General features: G+C 33.8%; 1 protein-coding gene across 4 annotated transcripts in view; it reads right to left on the bottom strand.

Annotated features, from left to right (window-relative positions):
* LOC126750505 (protein quiver) overlaps nucleotides 1-14,294 on the bottom strand; it is a 45,850-nt gene extending 31,556 nt beyond the window's left edge. For 2 of the 4 annotated variants that reach the window (XM_050460140.1, XM_050460142.1), the window contains exons 1-2: nucleotides 13,962-14,294; nucleotides 13,673-13,714 (exon numbers count right to left, since the gene is read on the bottom strand). In XM_050460140.1, coding sequence (XP_050316097.1) covers nucleotides 13,673-13,714; nucleotides 13,962-13,989 — 70 coding nt within the window. In that variant the 5' untranslated portion in view covers nucleotides 13,990-14,294. The remainder of the gene's footprint in view (nucleotides 1-13,672; nucleotides 13,715-13,961) is intronic. The other 2 variants (XM_050460141.1, XM_050460143.1) reach the window with 1 other exon arrangement.
* Between the last annotated feature and the right edge of the window lie 1,262 nt (nucleotides 14,295-15,556).

Raw genomic sequence — 15,556 nt, 5'->3', positions numbered from 1 at the left:
ATTTGATGTGTTTTGCCGGTTATGCTTTTTACACGTTTATGAAAGTAAAGCATTTAGAATTTGGCCTGTATTCGTCTAAATTTTTTGCAGTTTTTACTGTGAGGAAGTGTGTTTTTTTTTAATTTGTGTTTGTGGATTTGTTTTGGTATTATACCTAAAAGACCTTAAAATGTTTCGACCCTGGAAAAATAGGCAGGAAAATTTGGCAAATAAAGAGGAAAGTGTTTGTGCGGGCTTATGGAGACAAGCTTATGGGTGTACAAGAAAGACAATAACATTTGTGATAAAAACAATAAGAGTGATCTGGACTTACATAGTTCTGATAGTTCATTTTCTAGTGTTGAGGAAGCAAAAAGAAGCAAGGGAAGTAGAAGCTACAAGCAGTTTTAAAACGTAATTGTTTTAAGTACAGACGCCAAACAAATTTATTTAAATATCTATAACATTCTAAGAAATGATCCTGAGTTCACAAATGATTGTAGTGCTTTGCAAAAAACAGCGTTTTTAACAGGGGTTCCCTATAGTTCAATATGCCTGTAAAAAAAATGATTAAAGGGAGAATAAAAAGGAAAGATGCACGACAATCAAAGGGGCTTGACATCAATATTGCCAAATTGCTAAGGAAAGGTGTGTATTCTAAATACAAAAACAATGAGGTTCTGACCATAGAGACACCTTATCGGCAAGGGACAAATATTTCTCAGTCTCAACGTTGCGGAGATACCTGATATAACTTGGATTTAAGCTTAAGATGGTTAACAAAGGAGCTGCTGTAATGGAATTGTCAAGTAGTGTATAGAATATTTGAGGAAAATTAAAAATTTTTGGGAGGAAGATCCATATATTATTTAGCCGAAACATGGTATGATACATTTATGATTGATGTATGATTTCCATTCTCTGGAAAAAAGTCCCTTTTTTGCCATAGTAAGAAAACCATATTTTTATTAATTAAACACGCTTAAAATTTTGTTTTTTACAGCTTACTGCCCCTGTTTGTCCTTCAGTGACACAATAAAGACTACTTCTTCCACCATTCCTGGGAAAAACCCTTTTTTGCTATGGTAAGAAAAATACTGTTTTTAATAAGAAAGCAAGTGTAAAATTTTGTTTTTTACAGCTTACTACCCCTGTTGTCCTTCAGCGACACAATGAAGACTGCTTCTTCCTCCATTCTCTGGAAAAAAGTCCCTTTTTTGCCATAGTAAGAAAACCCTATTTTTATTAATTAAAAGTTTTGTTTTTTTCAGCTTACTGCCCCTGCTTGTCCTTCAGCGACACAATAAAGTATATATAATGTAATGCTTTAGTACTCATATGCTGATGTGCGAGATGGAGTTGGAATCCATGGCGGCAACAGAGAAACTGTTTCCTTCCTTAATGGAAAAAACCGCTAAAGAACAATGACAAAAAAACAGAATTTAGAAAATTGTATTAACTTTTTGGTCCAGATTCAAAAGAGTGGTTAAATTTATAAAAATATTTAGTATCTTCACTGTAGTTTTAGGATCCAGTATACTTAAAATGTAGTGTTTTGTATAAGATTTTTAGTTTTTAGTATAAGCATTTATTTTTGTTAATTTTGATCTAATCTCTCCTAATACGCATAATAACTAAATACGAGGCAAACAAATTAATAAATATTACATTCAGGATGTAAAGTGTGTTTTTTTATAAGTAAAACTTGTGTCTTTTAAACGCATAAAGTATAGATAGCTAGATGATTTTTATTGTAAAAGTTTATTTAAAAAAATATACTTCCACTTTTCTGACTACATAATTACTTTTTATCAAAAGAAGTTGGTACTTAATATAGAGATGGGGGGTTTTCATGAGTATATTATTGTAACAATATATCATAATATGGATTAATTAAAAACAACAATAATAAAGGACATTAAATATGGCAGCCAAAATCCCCATTAATAATCACCACCAAGTAAAAATAAATTTCAATTCCCAAAAAAAGAAAATATATAAAATTTGAAGACAAACCAAAACATTTTACACTTTTGTGTCAAAAAGTAAATATTTAATGCCTTAATTTACAGAATAAATGGTCCTAAGTAATTCGTATCACCTATTCTCTTGTCACTTGTTATAAACACATTCTTTTCCAGACAATTATCTTCTTGTCTCCTTTGACATAGTTAGTTTTTTTCCCAGCATACCCAGAAACGAACTAATAGCTATAATAGAAAATGGCTTATATAAACTTCAAAATCGAACACCCAGAACTAAAACGGGAATTGTACATTTGTTGCGTGCGTGCCTTAATTTAGATTTAATGATAGATATTATAAAATGTTGGAAGGTTTACCAATGGGTTCTGGTTTGTCTCCCCTGCTGGCTGATATCTTTTTGTCAGATTTTGAAGAAAAACTATTTAACACACAATACAATCTTATCAACAAGATCTTAATATGGAGATGGTTTGTGGATGATATTTTTTAAATTTGGACAGGTTCCAAAGCGGAATTGCAGAAATTTCAAGTTTTTCTCAACTCTTTAAATCCAAAAATTCAATTTACGGTAGAAATAGAGTGCAATAATAAATTAAATTTTTTAGATCTAACTATTAATAGGATAAGTAAGAGCTTACGATACTCCATATATAGAAAACCAACACAAACCGATAATGTCATTCCTGCAAAATCAAACCATTTCTTTGGACATAACCTGGCAGCTTTTCACGCATTAATTCATAGACTCTTTACGATCCCTCTTTCACCTTTGAAATTCTTAAAAGAACAGAACACTATTTATCAGATTGCAATTAACAATGGATACAAAAAGTCTTTAATAGATAATTTGATTAGAAAAAAGTTCAATAAAATATTATTTCTGATGTATTGTCATGTTATGTATGTGTGTGCCGTTTTTATGACCTTTTTATGGACATTTTGTAATAATATCATGTAAGTTACTATGTTTTTAATTAATTTATTAGTTTAATATCAACCTTTTATATTCTACTTACATAGTTTTCCCTTGACAATGGTTTAACAACCGAAACGCGTCGGGATTTTTGAAATAAAGATTGTGAAGTAAACAGGACCCTTCGTCTATTATTTTGCTTTGTATTGTGTTACTTTTCAAAACAATATACGAAGCTGCAAAAAAGTTAGGGGATTTAAAAAAGTAACGCAACGAGCGCCCTTGACCGAAAACACGAAAACTGTATACGAAATTTTATTTTTCTTTTTAAAAGACTCGTATGTTCTAAATTTCATGTCAGAATATCATTTGGTTCAGGACTTATGAGAAAAAAACGATAAATCAAATAATATTTTGACACCCTGTATTTCAGTTACTATTAAAGTTAAGATAAGGTAAGTTGACCTCAATTACATTATTTTGACGTAAGGAATCTACTGTTGTTCTATGTCCCATTACTTTCAGGACACCCTGTATATTTGTAAGTCAGGAGAAATGCACCAAACTCTAGGTGAATATTCTATCCGTGATATTATAATTTAAAAAAAACACTTATTCTTATTCGATTCTCATTTTTTTTAATTTATAGCGTATTTAAAATGTTTTAAATAGTGTACCAATTCTTATCACAAAACGATATAGGTACCAATTGTTTGGTCCATTTTGTTCATTGTTTTTCTGACATGTGTTAGTGTGAGTGTCAGTACGTTTATTATCGAGTTTGTACGATTAAAGTATAAAATGCCACACATCTATTCAAATTTACAATATGCAAATAGGGTTTTGTTTGCGGCTTTTGTAACGGGAATGCTGCAGCTGCTGTTCAACTCAGTCCTAAACTCTCTTTAGAAAGTTTTGGTTAGTAAATAACTGTTTTGTGATTTGAGTATCGCACCAAAGGTTCCATCCATAAAACTAGCTTTCAATTTGCTCCTTGTTTAGAAATTGATAATTAAATGTAATATCTACTATTAAATCAAATGCCTGTGGGTCTGATAGCGTAACGATCCAATTGGTTGCCATTTATAATCCATCTTTTTTATTGCACATCTTTTTAATGAATGCATTTAGTGCAGTGGAAATATACAAAATAATGGAAAAGTAATATAACTAGTATTTTTTTCTGACATAAAACAAATTTGTTTATTATGAAATATAAAGAAAAGAGCTTTAAACATGTTGCAATCTTATTTGCAGCAATCTTATTATCATAAATCGGTAAGGGGGACACAGTTATAATTAAAACATGGCTGATTTCATTCATAAAATATGTCTTTTAAGATTCTGCTGATGTTTATTGTTATAGTGTAACCCTTACACTACAACACTAAACAAACAACACTGGTTCTGCTTGAGTAATACAATACATCGCAAATTTCTGTGCGCTAAATTCCGTTTTTTTGACAGCTTACTTACTCTAGTAAGCTGTCAAAACTCTACTAGGTAGAACCCAGTTTCTGAGTTAAGAGGGTGAGGAATCCTTTTTTAAAGCCAGTACCACAGGGATCTATATTAGGAGTCTTGCTCGTTGTTATTTGCACGTGTAATATGGATTCTATAATTGATAGTTTATTTATAGAAAATGCGGATGAAGCTATTATGGATGAAACTAACTATAACTATAAATCCTAACTATGAATCCGTCAAATTTTGTAGTAAAACAGTTTGGCATGTAAAAATCTCGGATTCCAGATTCAAATTTACGATTTTGCAGCCACTTAGGTAATACATGCCATCTCAAAATCCATAGAAAAGTAAAGATATACTTGGACTATGCATCAAAATAGTTGAATATGAATGATCGAGAAACAGTACAGATATGTTTTAACGTAACTTTTCTTTTGTTACTTCGAAGGTCTATGTCAAATTGTCAAGTTTTAAAACAAATATATTTTATACCAGGATTTTGAATTTATTTATTTCTCTACCACTTTTTTTAGTTGAAATAAATTTGCCCAAAATGAGTGTGTGATGTGAAAATGCCAAAGCAGGTAGATTTAAAAGATGCTGAGCTGAAAATGGATCTGGAGGATAAGGACTGTGATTCGACGGGAAATAAAGCGGACTTGCGGGAGCGGCTACGTAACGAATTACTTGAGGAAAGTAATGACCCGGAGAACTTTATTATTTCTGGAGCTAGCGATACCGGTCGAATGTTTCAAGGTTAGAAAAGTGATTTGTGGAAAGATTCTGCTAACATGAAAGTGAAGATGCAAGAAAATCTGCCAATCTAGAAGCTAAATTGCTGGAAAATTCTATAAACCTAGAAGAAAACTCAGCGACACTCACCAATTGAAAAAGTGAACTTGGGGAAAAGCTAAATGAGATTTCTGTCAGGTTGAAAAAAAATTCAAATACAAGAAGGAATTAAAATACGAAATTCTTACAAAATATAACATATATCACTGGAGAAGCGGATTTTTTTATTGGAGGAGAATCAGATTCAGGATGTACAAGTAAATAGTTTCAGTCATCCAGAGAGAAGGCAACTACTCTTAAATTAGTCATTAGGGGACGATCTGCTACTGCCATCCTTCAAAGAATGTCCCCCGAAGAACAAGAAATCTACGACCACCTGGTGAGGTATTAGAGAATCCATTATTGCCATTCGCACCTGCAACATGTCCACCGCACGCAGCTGAATATTAGGGAAGCCCTTGCAAGAATTTAAAGTTTATATTGCACGTTTAGTTTGACTAGCATATCCAGCTATTCCTGGAAGGAAACGTTTGGCATTTCAAGGATTCTGGGCTGGATTTCACGATAATGATATGAGGCAGTATTTACTACTAGCACATCCACCCAGTTCATCACACCAGGCTATCGATTTCTCGAGTGCATCTACTAATGCACTTAAGGAATCGATGAAGCGGATGATATGAAGCGGATGAACAGAAGTTTTAAGCGGAAGAACAAGAGTTTATGAATTTTTCCTATTGAAATTGAAAAGAACGAAAAACCTAATTATTGAATAGACCTCATTTTAACCAACGTTTTGGTAATTAAATGTACTACCGTTATCAAGCTAAATAAAATAAATTAATAAAAATAACTAGTGCTCGAGAGGGTGTTATCGAATCATTTGAACTTGCCGGTGTAAAGTCTTGGGATGAGCAATCAACAGAATTTTCAGACAAAAAATACTGTTTTCTACTGCTTTGTTTAGAATCACTAGTATTGCTATCGAGGTTACTATTCTCATTTTCACCATCATAATATTGATTAATAGGTTTTGAATTATTATTGGAGGCTAATGTTTGCCTGCAATTTGAATTTGATCATAAATTGATTTGTGCATACTCTTTAGATGGGATTTTAAATTTGAGAAGTCTTTATTTTTTGGAATATAATTTGCATTGTGCATGGGTACTTTCTTTACCAAAATAGCCCCAAATTTTTTTTAAATGGCACTTTTATTAATGCAATGTTTAAAAACAGACCTCAATTTTTAAATACATAACAAAAAAAGTTTTTTTACCAGAACAAATACGAGTATATTGTATATACTTGAGTATATACCTTAGATTATTGAATTCACAAGGTATTCATTGCTGTGATATTAGAACTTAAAGGCTCTCTCGAAAATTATTTAGCACCAACCAAATATCTAAGTACAAAAGTTTTTAGCACACTTTAACACTCACTTCACATCAGTTTTAGTTTAAATTTTGAATAACTATCTTCATTTTTCCTCCACTAATCTCTAAACGGTGTAAAAACTAAAATATTTATTGACTAAAACAAGTAAAACATCAGATTGAACTTAAGTAAACTATTTTGATGTTTTGTGGTAACATTGATAGGATATTCGGAAATGTTATTATCGATGGCAAAATATCGAACATCAACCAAAATACATGTTTTTGTAACATCAATGAATATCGCACGTCCCTAGCTCCGGCGAAATCAGTGTCATCACATCATTATCAGGCTAGGCATTATTATAAGTCAGAATATTGACGCGACTTTTAAAATCGACATAAATAGTAGTAAATAAATACAGCATAAATAAATATTTCTATTAATCTATTGTGGTCGCATGGTCAATCAATATTAAGGCAATCTTATCCTTAATTCTTATAATATTATTATGAAAATATTAATACGTTAATTATTTTCCTAGTTTTTGTACTATTTTTATTAGTATTCTATAGTTAAAGTTGATTCGTAGGGTTTCTTTAGGGTTCTACTTACGTTTGGTTTATTATTTTTATCTATAGTGTTTAGTTTTTAAGTAGTTCATCTTGTTCGAGAGGCCCATTTTGGCCCCAATTTAGGTTATATTATTGTTAATACATGTAGTTCTAATTTTCTAGAATTTGTATACTTGCTTGCATTGACTGTCAGTATTCTCCTAACATTATTGGTCTCTTTCGGCAAAAATAATGTAGATAATTCTAAATATTTCGAAACTGTTCCATCGGGTTTTAAAAAGGACGCGCTTCGTGACCATGGATTCAGTTTTAATTGTTTAGTCAGTTTTTATCTTGGAAACAATTAAACGACAGTCAAGGCGAGTTAGGTTAGTGTTTTTGACGTTGACAATAAAAGTGTGTTCCCGAATTTTGTTACAATTGGTGTCAGAAGTAAAGGATATTTGGAAGCTCATTTTAGTGGATGCCTTTAACAAGAAAACAGGCCAAGATGTAGATCGAGAAATTGATGAAGCTGCTATTAAGGAAGTTTGACGAGCAAAAAGTAGAACAAGAAGAACGAGAGCGTAAAAAGAGGAAAGAACAAGAAGAACGAGACCGTAAACAGAAGGAAGAACTAGAAGAACGAGACGGCAAACAAGAAGAATGAGACCGTAAACAGAAGGAAGAACAAGAAGAACGAGACCGCAAACAAGAAGAACGAGACCGTAAACAGAAGGAAAAACAAGAAGAACGAGACCGCAAGCAAGAAGAACGAGACCGTAAACAGAGGGAAAAACAAAAAGAGCGAGACAAGAAAGAGGAAGATTTACTTAAGACAACTAAATCTGACCTGAAGAAAGAAAATGAAGACCTGATTCGAACCATGAAAGATGACTTACTGAATTTAAAAGATAATCTTAAAAAGGAGCAGGAGGAATGAGACAGAAAACAAGAGGAACGAGTTTTACAACTTCTGAGAAGATCTGGAGAAGAATCAGAAACAATTAATGACTAACTTTGAAGCAACAGTAGAAAAAGAATTGGGATAAATATAAAAAAAGATCCAAGAACTAGAGATGAAAGTAAAACGGACTCCTCTTCATCCCCATCCTGGAATGCAAACAATGATGAAAGTAAAGCCACCAAAATTCGACGGCAAAAAAGCATGGAGTACCTATTTGAATCAATTTGAGGCCGCTGCTAGGGGAAATCGCTGGGATAACGAAGAAAAGGCAATCAATCTTAAGCTAAGCCTTAGAGGAGGAGCTACAGAAATATTAAGAATGGTGCCATCTGAGGATCAGCTCAATTTCGACGTACTGGTGGGTACCTTAAAGATGAGATACGGTGAAGCCCATCTACAACAAATGTACCAGGCTCAATTGAAATCTAGAGACAACAACCCGAGGAAGGACTCCAACAGTTTGAGGCCGATGTTGCTCGATTAGTAAATCTGGGTTACCCTCCAGCCCCAACAGAGTTCCGAGAACAAATTTGGCCCACGGACTAGAGTATGAGGCAGCTTTTCAAGCAACTAGAAGGCAGACACGAATAAGACAAATCAGAACTTCGGAAAGTGATCTCGAAGACCGCCTAAAGAAGATTGAATCATTATTAGCGAGGAAACCTAAAAGACCATTGCAATGCTGGAATTGCAATGAGGAGGGGCACCTTAAACGTCAATGCCCCAAGCCTTTAAGAGATCCAAGGAGAGTTAACTTATTCAAGGATATTACCATACCAGCAAATTCAGAGGTGGTGCTTAATACTACAACTGGAGGAAAAGAGGGAGAAACTGTCTTGATTAAGCCCATGGAAAACTATATGGTCAAGGAATTTTTTCAGCTAAGACGTAATCTACGCAGAAGAAATCTATTGTTTTGGTTCGAATGGTAAATTTAAAAGGATATGATCGACACCTGAAACAGGGATAGAACATTGGCGTATGCTCTGAAGTAGTAGCAGTCATGAAAAATGCTGATAGAAGTCGTTATTCAAACAGACCTTTTCCTGTATGTTTACAAAACCTATTTGAAGAATCTTCTGCCAATTTAACCAGGGACCAGTGTCGTAAATTGCGACGTCTTCTTGAAGAAAATCAAGATGTGTTTTCCTTGCACGATAATGACCTGAACAGAACTGATTTGGTGCAGCATCGAATTAACACTGGAGACAATGCTCCGATTAAACAAGCACCTCGAAGAATTCTTAAAGAGAAGTTTCCTTAATGCTTTAAGAAATGAGGACACAAGGAGTAATAGAACCTTCTCAGAGTCCTTGGACATCTCCAATTGTGCTAGTGAAGAAAAAGGATTGATCCACTAGATTTTGTGTAGACTATCGGCGACTGTATGACATTACTAAGAAAGACAGTTATCCCCTACCAAGAATTGACGACACCCTGGACACGCTATCAGGTTCACAATGGCTCTCAACACTCGATCTAAAGAGTGGATACTGGCAGGTAAAGATGCACCCAGAAGATAAGGAAAAGACCGCATTCTCGACTGGAACAGGACTTTGGCAGTTTACAGTCATGCCCTTTGGTCTCTGCAATGCTCCAACTACCTTTGAGAGACTTATCGAAACAGTTTTACGTGGAATGTTTCCATAAATCATGTTTAGTTTATCTGGATGACGTCATCATACTGGGAAAAAACATTTGAGGATCATTTGAAGAATATTCAAAAGGTATTTGTTAAACTCCGAGAGGCCAACCTGAAGCTAAGTCCTAAAAAATGTTGCTTATTTCAAAGTTCGATACCTTGGCCATGTAATATCAGAAAAAGGTGTTAAGACTGATCCAGATAAAGTAGAAGCAATTGAAAATTGGCCACGACCCACTGACAAACACCAGTTAAGAAGCTTTTTGGGCCTTTGTACCTATTACAGAAGATTTGTAAGAAATTTCGCTAATCTTGCAAAGCCTCTACATAAGCTCACGGAGGACAAAATGGCATTTAGTTGGTCAACAGACTGTGAAGAAGCATTTCAATGGTTAAAAAGAGCACTATGCACATCTCCAATTTTAACATATCCGATTCCTGGACAAACTTTTATTTTGGATACCGATGCAAGTAATGTTGGAATTGGGGCCATTCTATCACAAAAATATGAAGATGGCGAGCAAGTGATAGCTTATTTCAGTAAAACGTTATCAAAACCAGAAAGAAGCTATTGTGTAACCAGACGAGAGCTATTGGCAGCAGTAAAAGCTATTGAACATTTCCATAAATATTTGTATGGTTAACGATTTATCCTTAGAACTGACCATGCTTCATTGAAATGGCTGTTTCAGTTTAAAGAACCCGAAGGACAAATAGCAAGGTGGCTTCAACAATTACAAGAGTATGACTTTAGAATAGAACATAGGAAAGGCGAATATCACCAAAATGCCGATGCTTTATCGAGAAGACCCTGTATTGAAACATGTCAACATTGCTTTAAAAAGGAAACATCAAACATCAAAGCATCAAAACAGCATTCAGAGATATTTACTTGTAATCGTATTGGCTTTCACAGTTCTATAGAGTGGGATGTAGCTAGTTTAATCCAAGATCAGTGTGATGACCCAGTATTTGGTCTTAATTACGAACTGAAATCTCGAGAAATTTCAAAACCAGAATGGAAAGATATTTCTGACAAATCTCCAGAACTAAAAGCTTATTGGTCTTAATGGAATTCATTGGTTATAAAGATGGATTATTAAAAAGAGTCTGAGAGAGCGTAGATGGAAAAGAAAAGATATATCTGACAGTCCTTCCTCGAAAACGGATTCCGGAAGTTCTTGAAGCTGTTCATGGCGGTGTCGGCGGAGGACATTTTGGAGTTAGTAAGACTTTGGAAAAAGTAAGAGAACGGTTTTACTGGCTGAACAGTCATCAAGATGTTGAACACTGGTGCCGACAGTGTGAGCAGTGTTCGTCAAGCAAGGGCCGAAGAACCCGAACAAGAGGCAAGATGATGCAGTATCTTGTTGGTGCACCCTTTGAACGAATTGCCATAGACGTAGCAGGACCCTTTCCTACTAGTAGCTTCGGAAACCGATATGCTCTTGTGGCTATGGATTACTTTAGTAAGTGGCCCGAGGTTTATCCGATTCCAAACCAAGAAGCAACGACAGTAGCTGAAGTCCTGTTCCAGAACTGGATTTGTCGATTTCGTGTACCCAGAGAGAGATACATTCAGACCAAGGAAGAAATTTTGAATCACAAATATTCCAACAAGTATGCCAGTTGCTGGAAATCAATAAGACCCGTACAACTCCACTACACTCTCAGTCTGATGGAACGGTTGAAAGATTTGAAACCTATTTGAGGATGGTGGTAAACTCTAAGCAAACCGACTGGGATACCTGTATACAACCATTCCTATTGGCATATCGTTCTTCTATCCACAAGTCAACTGGAAAAAGCCCGGCAAAAGTTGTCTACGGGTATGAACTTGAGGAGTATGTCGACCATTTACAAGAGCGTTTACAAACATGTTCACAAACAAGCACGGGATAAACTTCATCTAGGAAGTAACAGAATGAAATCACGTTATGGCATAAAGGCAAATTCTACCGGTTTTAAGCCTGGGGATAAAGTCTGGTTATACAATCCACGGAGGATGAAGGGCAAGTCACCAAAGCTCCAGAAGGATTGGGAAGGTTCATTCGATGTGGTCACCAAAATCAACGACGTGGTGTAACGTATCCAGCGACATCCGACAACGAAGATGAAAATTGTAAACATCGTCCGGCTAGCGCCCTTTTATGACTCAGGTGGTCCCATGTTTGATCGATCAAATCGGGACGATCAAACTTGAGAGGGGAGCAGTATTATGAAAATGTGAATACGTTAATTATTTTCCTAGTTTTTGTACTAGTTTTATTAGTATTCTGTAGTTAAAGTTGATTCGTAGGGTTTCTTTAGGGTTCTACTTACGTTTGGTTCATTAGTTTTATCTATAGTGTTTAGTTTTTAAGTAGTTCATCTTGTTCGAGAGCCCCATTTTGGCCCCAATTTAGGTTATTTAGGTTATATTATTGTAAATCCCTGTAGTTCTTATTTTCTAGAATTTGTATACTTGCTTGCTTTGACTGTCAGTATTCTCCTAAAATTATTAGTTAATATAACATTAATTGTTTAGTCAGTTTTTACCTTGGAAACAATTAAACGACAGTCAAGGCGAGTTAGGTTAGTGTTTTTGACGTTGACAATAAAAGTGTGTTCCCGAATTTCGTTACAATATTTATCTTATTAAATTAATCTTTGCTCACTAAGTGCGGGTATACGCAGCACGGACGACGGGATGGTCCTATCCAACACATGTACTTAAATAGATCACGATACACCTTAGAACATTGAAAGGCCTTTCAATGTTCTAAGCGATACACGTTCCAGTTGCAACGCGCGTTTTTAGTCATTTTCATCTAAATTAATACATTAAATATTTTGTTTTAACACAGTTAACAAAAAATGATTTTTTAGACATTCTGCAATAATTGAAAAACTTATCATTATACTGCCGAATATTTTTATAAAATTTGTCGATTTTTTTTTACACCACTTTCAAAATATGGATGCCTTCAATGTTTACGTTAAACTGACTCTCGCAAAAAATCTTCTGTAACGATATTCTTGGAAGCTAATTAGAATTTGCTAGCTAGTTAGGTTACCGCACCTCTATTTATTAGAACACATGTGGAACTTTCTCCGAAAGGTAATTAGAAGCAGGTGAAATCTACTGAAAAGCTTCAAATAGCTGTCTTGAGTATATTTATAGGGGATGTCCAGAACCTCATTTCAGATTTTCAAATATGCTGCATCCCTACACATTAATTTATTTGAAATGTATCTTTAAATTAAAACCTGGACGAAATAAATGTCTATTATTTAATTGAGTTTTTGTAGAATTTAGAAAAAAAATAAAATAAAAAACCGATAATTGTTTTGACCGATGTAATAGTGACTACAGGCTGTAGTTAAGTATTGAGTTAAGTACATTGATCTACATGACTTAAGAAACTTAACAATTGTGTTAAGTTCATTTGTTAAAAAGAAATTTAAAATACTTTTAAAAATGTTTTATATCATTTACATTCGTTGGCCATCCGGTACATTCACAACAAAATTTAAACATTTCCTTAAGAGATTGAAAAAATAAAGTGCTCTGTGCAGGGTCGCGTTTATCTTAACAAAAAACATTATCGAGGTATTTTTATTTTTTTTTAATTTTATTGAGTTCCCATACCATAAATTGTATTTAAAAAAGTTTTGTTTAGCCTCTATCTATAGTCTAAAACTTGATCTAAAAATAGGTAATAGGTACATTTCAAGGATAATTTCGAAAAGCACATGTATGAAATGTTGTTGGCAAAGGGAGGGCGAGCCAAAGGATGGTTAAGCCAGTAAACGCCCTCAAATAATTGATGAAGTTTTCATGTAATGTAAACAGTAAATATTAAAACAAAAATTGAGTTCTCTAGTCTAGGGAACCACTACTGAAAAAAGTCTTAAGATCTCTAGCATATATAAAATTGCAAAGAACGTGTTGGGTTGCCTTAAAAACTTTTTTTTGGTTTGGTTTTTTTTCTTGGTTTTTGGTTTACTCACGCGCACATTCCCATTGCGGTTTTCCAAAATGTACAAAATATACTGTAATAAAACATAGGGATAACGCATATAAATTTTAATATTATAACCCAGTCAAGCCGTTTCTAATAACTAATGCCAATTTTTGGACTTGCCTGGGCTATTATAAAATTGTGTGTTTTTGTACTTGTTTACTGCTGTCATTTCAGCCTAGTTGGAGTTAACTGTGTGTCCCTCCTCTCTAGACTATATAGTGTTCACAAATAAAAGTGTAATATTATCTACTTAAAAAAAATATAAAATGCCTTACCTATTATAGTAAATAATTCCCTATACATGTTGCTTAAATATTTTTTTCTGTCATCCCACTACTGAATCTGTACAACAACCTCTCTTCCCAACCGCCACCGATTATTTAAACATATTTCTGTTAATTTTGTAAGGAAAAACTGTAAGAAACCTTCCGGACACCCTCCTGGACATTTTTACCGTCCGGTATTGATTTTACGTTGGGACAGAAGCAATGCGGTAGTCTCCGCTTTTGGCTCTGCTGTAGTTGTGTTACCGTAACGTTATCTTTATTTTTATTTAGGTCAATAGATCAAGAATTGTCTTTAATTTTTATAAATGTTCTTAGTTCGGTACGATATCAACGACTGACTGCTAGTTCAATTGGAATTGATTACGATGTTTAATATAAAAGCCCGATAAGGTGTTTTAATAACTAGTCCAAGAATGCTTGCATAATGAGGCACTCTACTATAGTAGTTCTGTCTACTATACCTTTTTGTTTTTTTTTTTTAATTTATTAAAAGATCTCAATTTGTATAAGTAAAATTGACGAAAACAAAGAACATGGTCTTACAACATATAATAACGGGTTACATGTGTTTCGCTCTATTGCAATGTAATTGTTTTTTATAAATAATTTAAATTTAAACTATAAGTATGGAAGGACTAGTTCTTTGTAAATACTCAGCGATTTTAGGTAAATCTCTGATCACTACATAGCGGTATGACTTGACACCACATAACATGCATTTCGGTAAATCCCCAAATTATTCAAATAAGAATGAGATTCTTTAATATTGACACTTTGCTGTTTTTAAGCACGCCTTTTAATTTAGCCTTATCCTAAGCCCAGTAAATAAATGAATAATAAAAAGGGAAAACTTTGCTGCAATAATTTTAAAGATTTTTGAGCAGTGATTGTGCTGGTTTCTGGAAAAAGTGGGAATAAATGTTTTATTACATTTTTGAAGGCTTTTTTTGAAGGCAGAATTTCAATTTCCTTAAATATTTTCATTACTGGTCTTTTTTTCAAGATATTCAAGATTTAGTAATAATAATTGTTATCCACATACTCAATAAATTAAAGGAATTTTATCAGTTAAACAGGTGCAGCAAGCTATTGTATGTATTAGATTTTTCTTCCTTGTTGCAGAACCAAATTATTGCATCTATGTCTCGGCACCTATTTGGCAATTATTTGATATTGAACAACCAGATAAAAAGCTGTATATAAGTTTTGATGTTTTAAATACGCCTTTCCAAATGGCATAATTAATATACTAAACCAATGTTCATAATGTCTTTTGAACATTAAACAAATATGGCAATGCAATACAATTAAGTTTAAAGTCTTCGACGTCAGAACAAAAAAGAAAGTAACAAAGATGGGCTGCTAGAAGCATTGGAAGATGCCAATCTCCCTTTAACTTGCCAAAATAGCACGTCACTATCTTTCGAATTTCCATTATCATCAGTAAAACGCAAGATAGCTGCCAACAGATATTGAGTCGGTTTTTGGATAAGTTAGCTGTATTAAAATATTCTAAAAAAATCTCTTTTTAAAAATCAATATTGGGAACATCATATCATTCATACCAAATACCTAGCTCATAC

The sequence above is a fragment of the Anthonomus grandis genome, chromosome 2, assembly GCF_022605725.1.
Source record: "Anthonomus grandis grandis chromosome 2, icAntGran1.3, whole genome shotgun sequence".
Lineage (NCBI taxonomy): Eukaryota > Metazoa > Arthropoda > Insecta > Coleoptera > Curculionidae > Anthonomus > Anthonomus grandis.
This window is presented reverse-complemented; position numbering and strand designations above follow the sequence as displayed.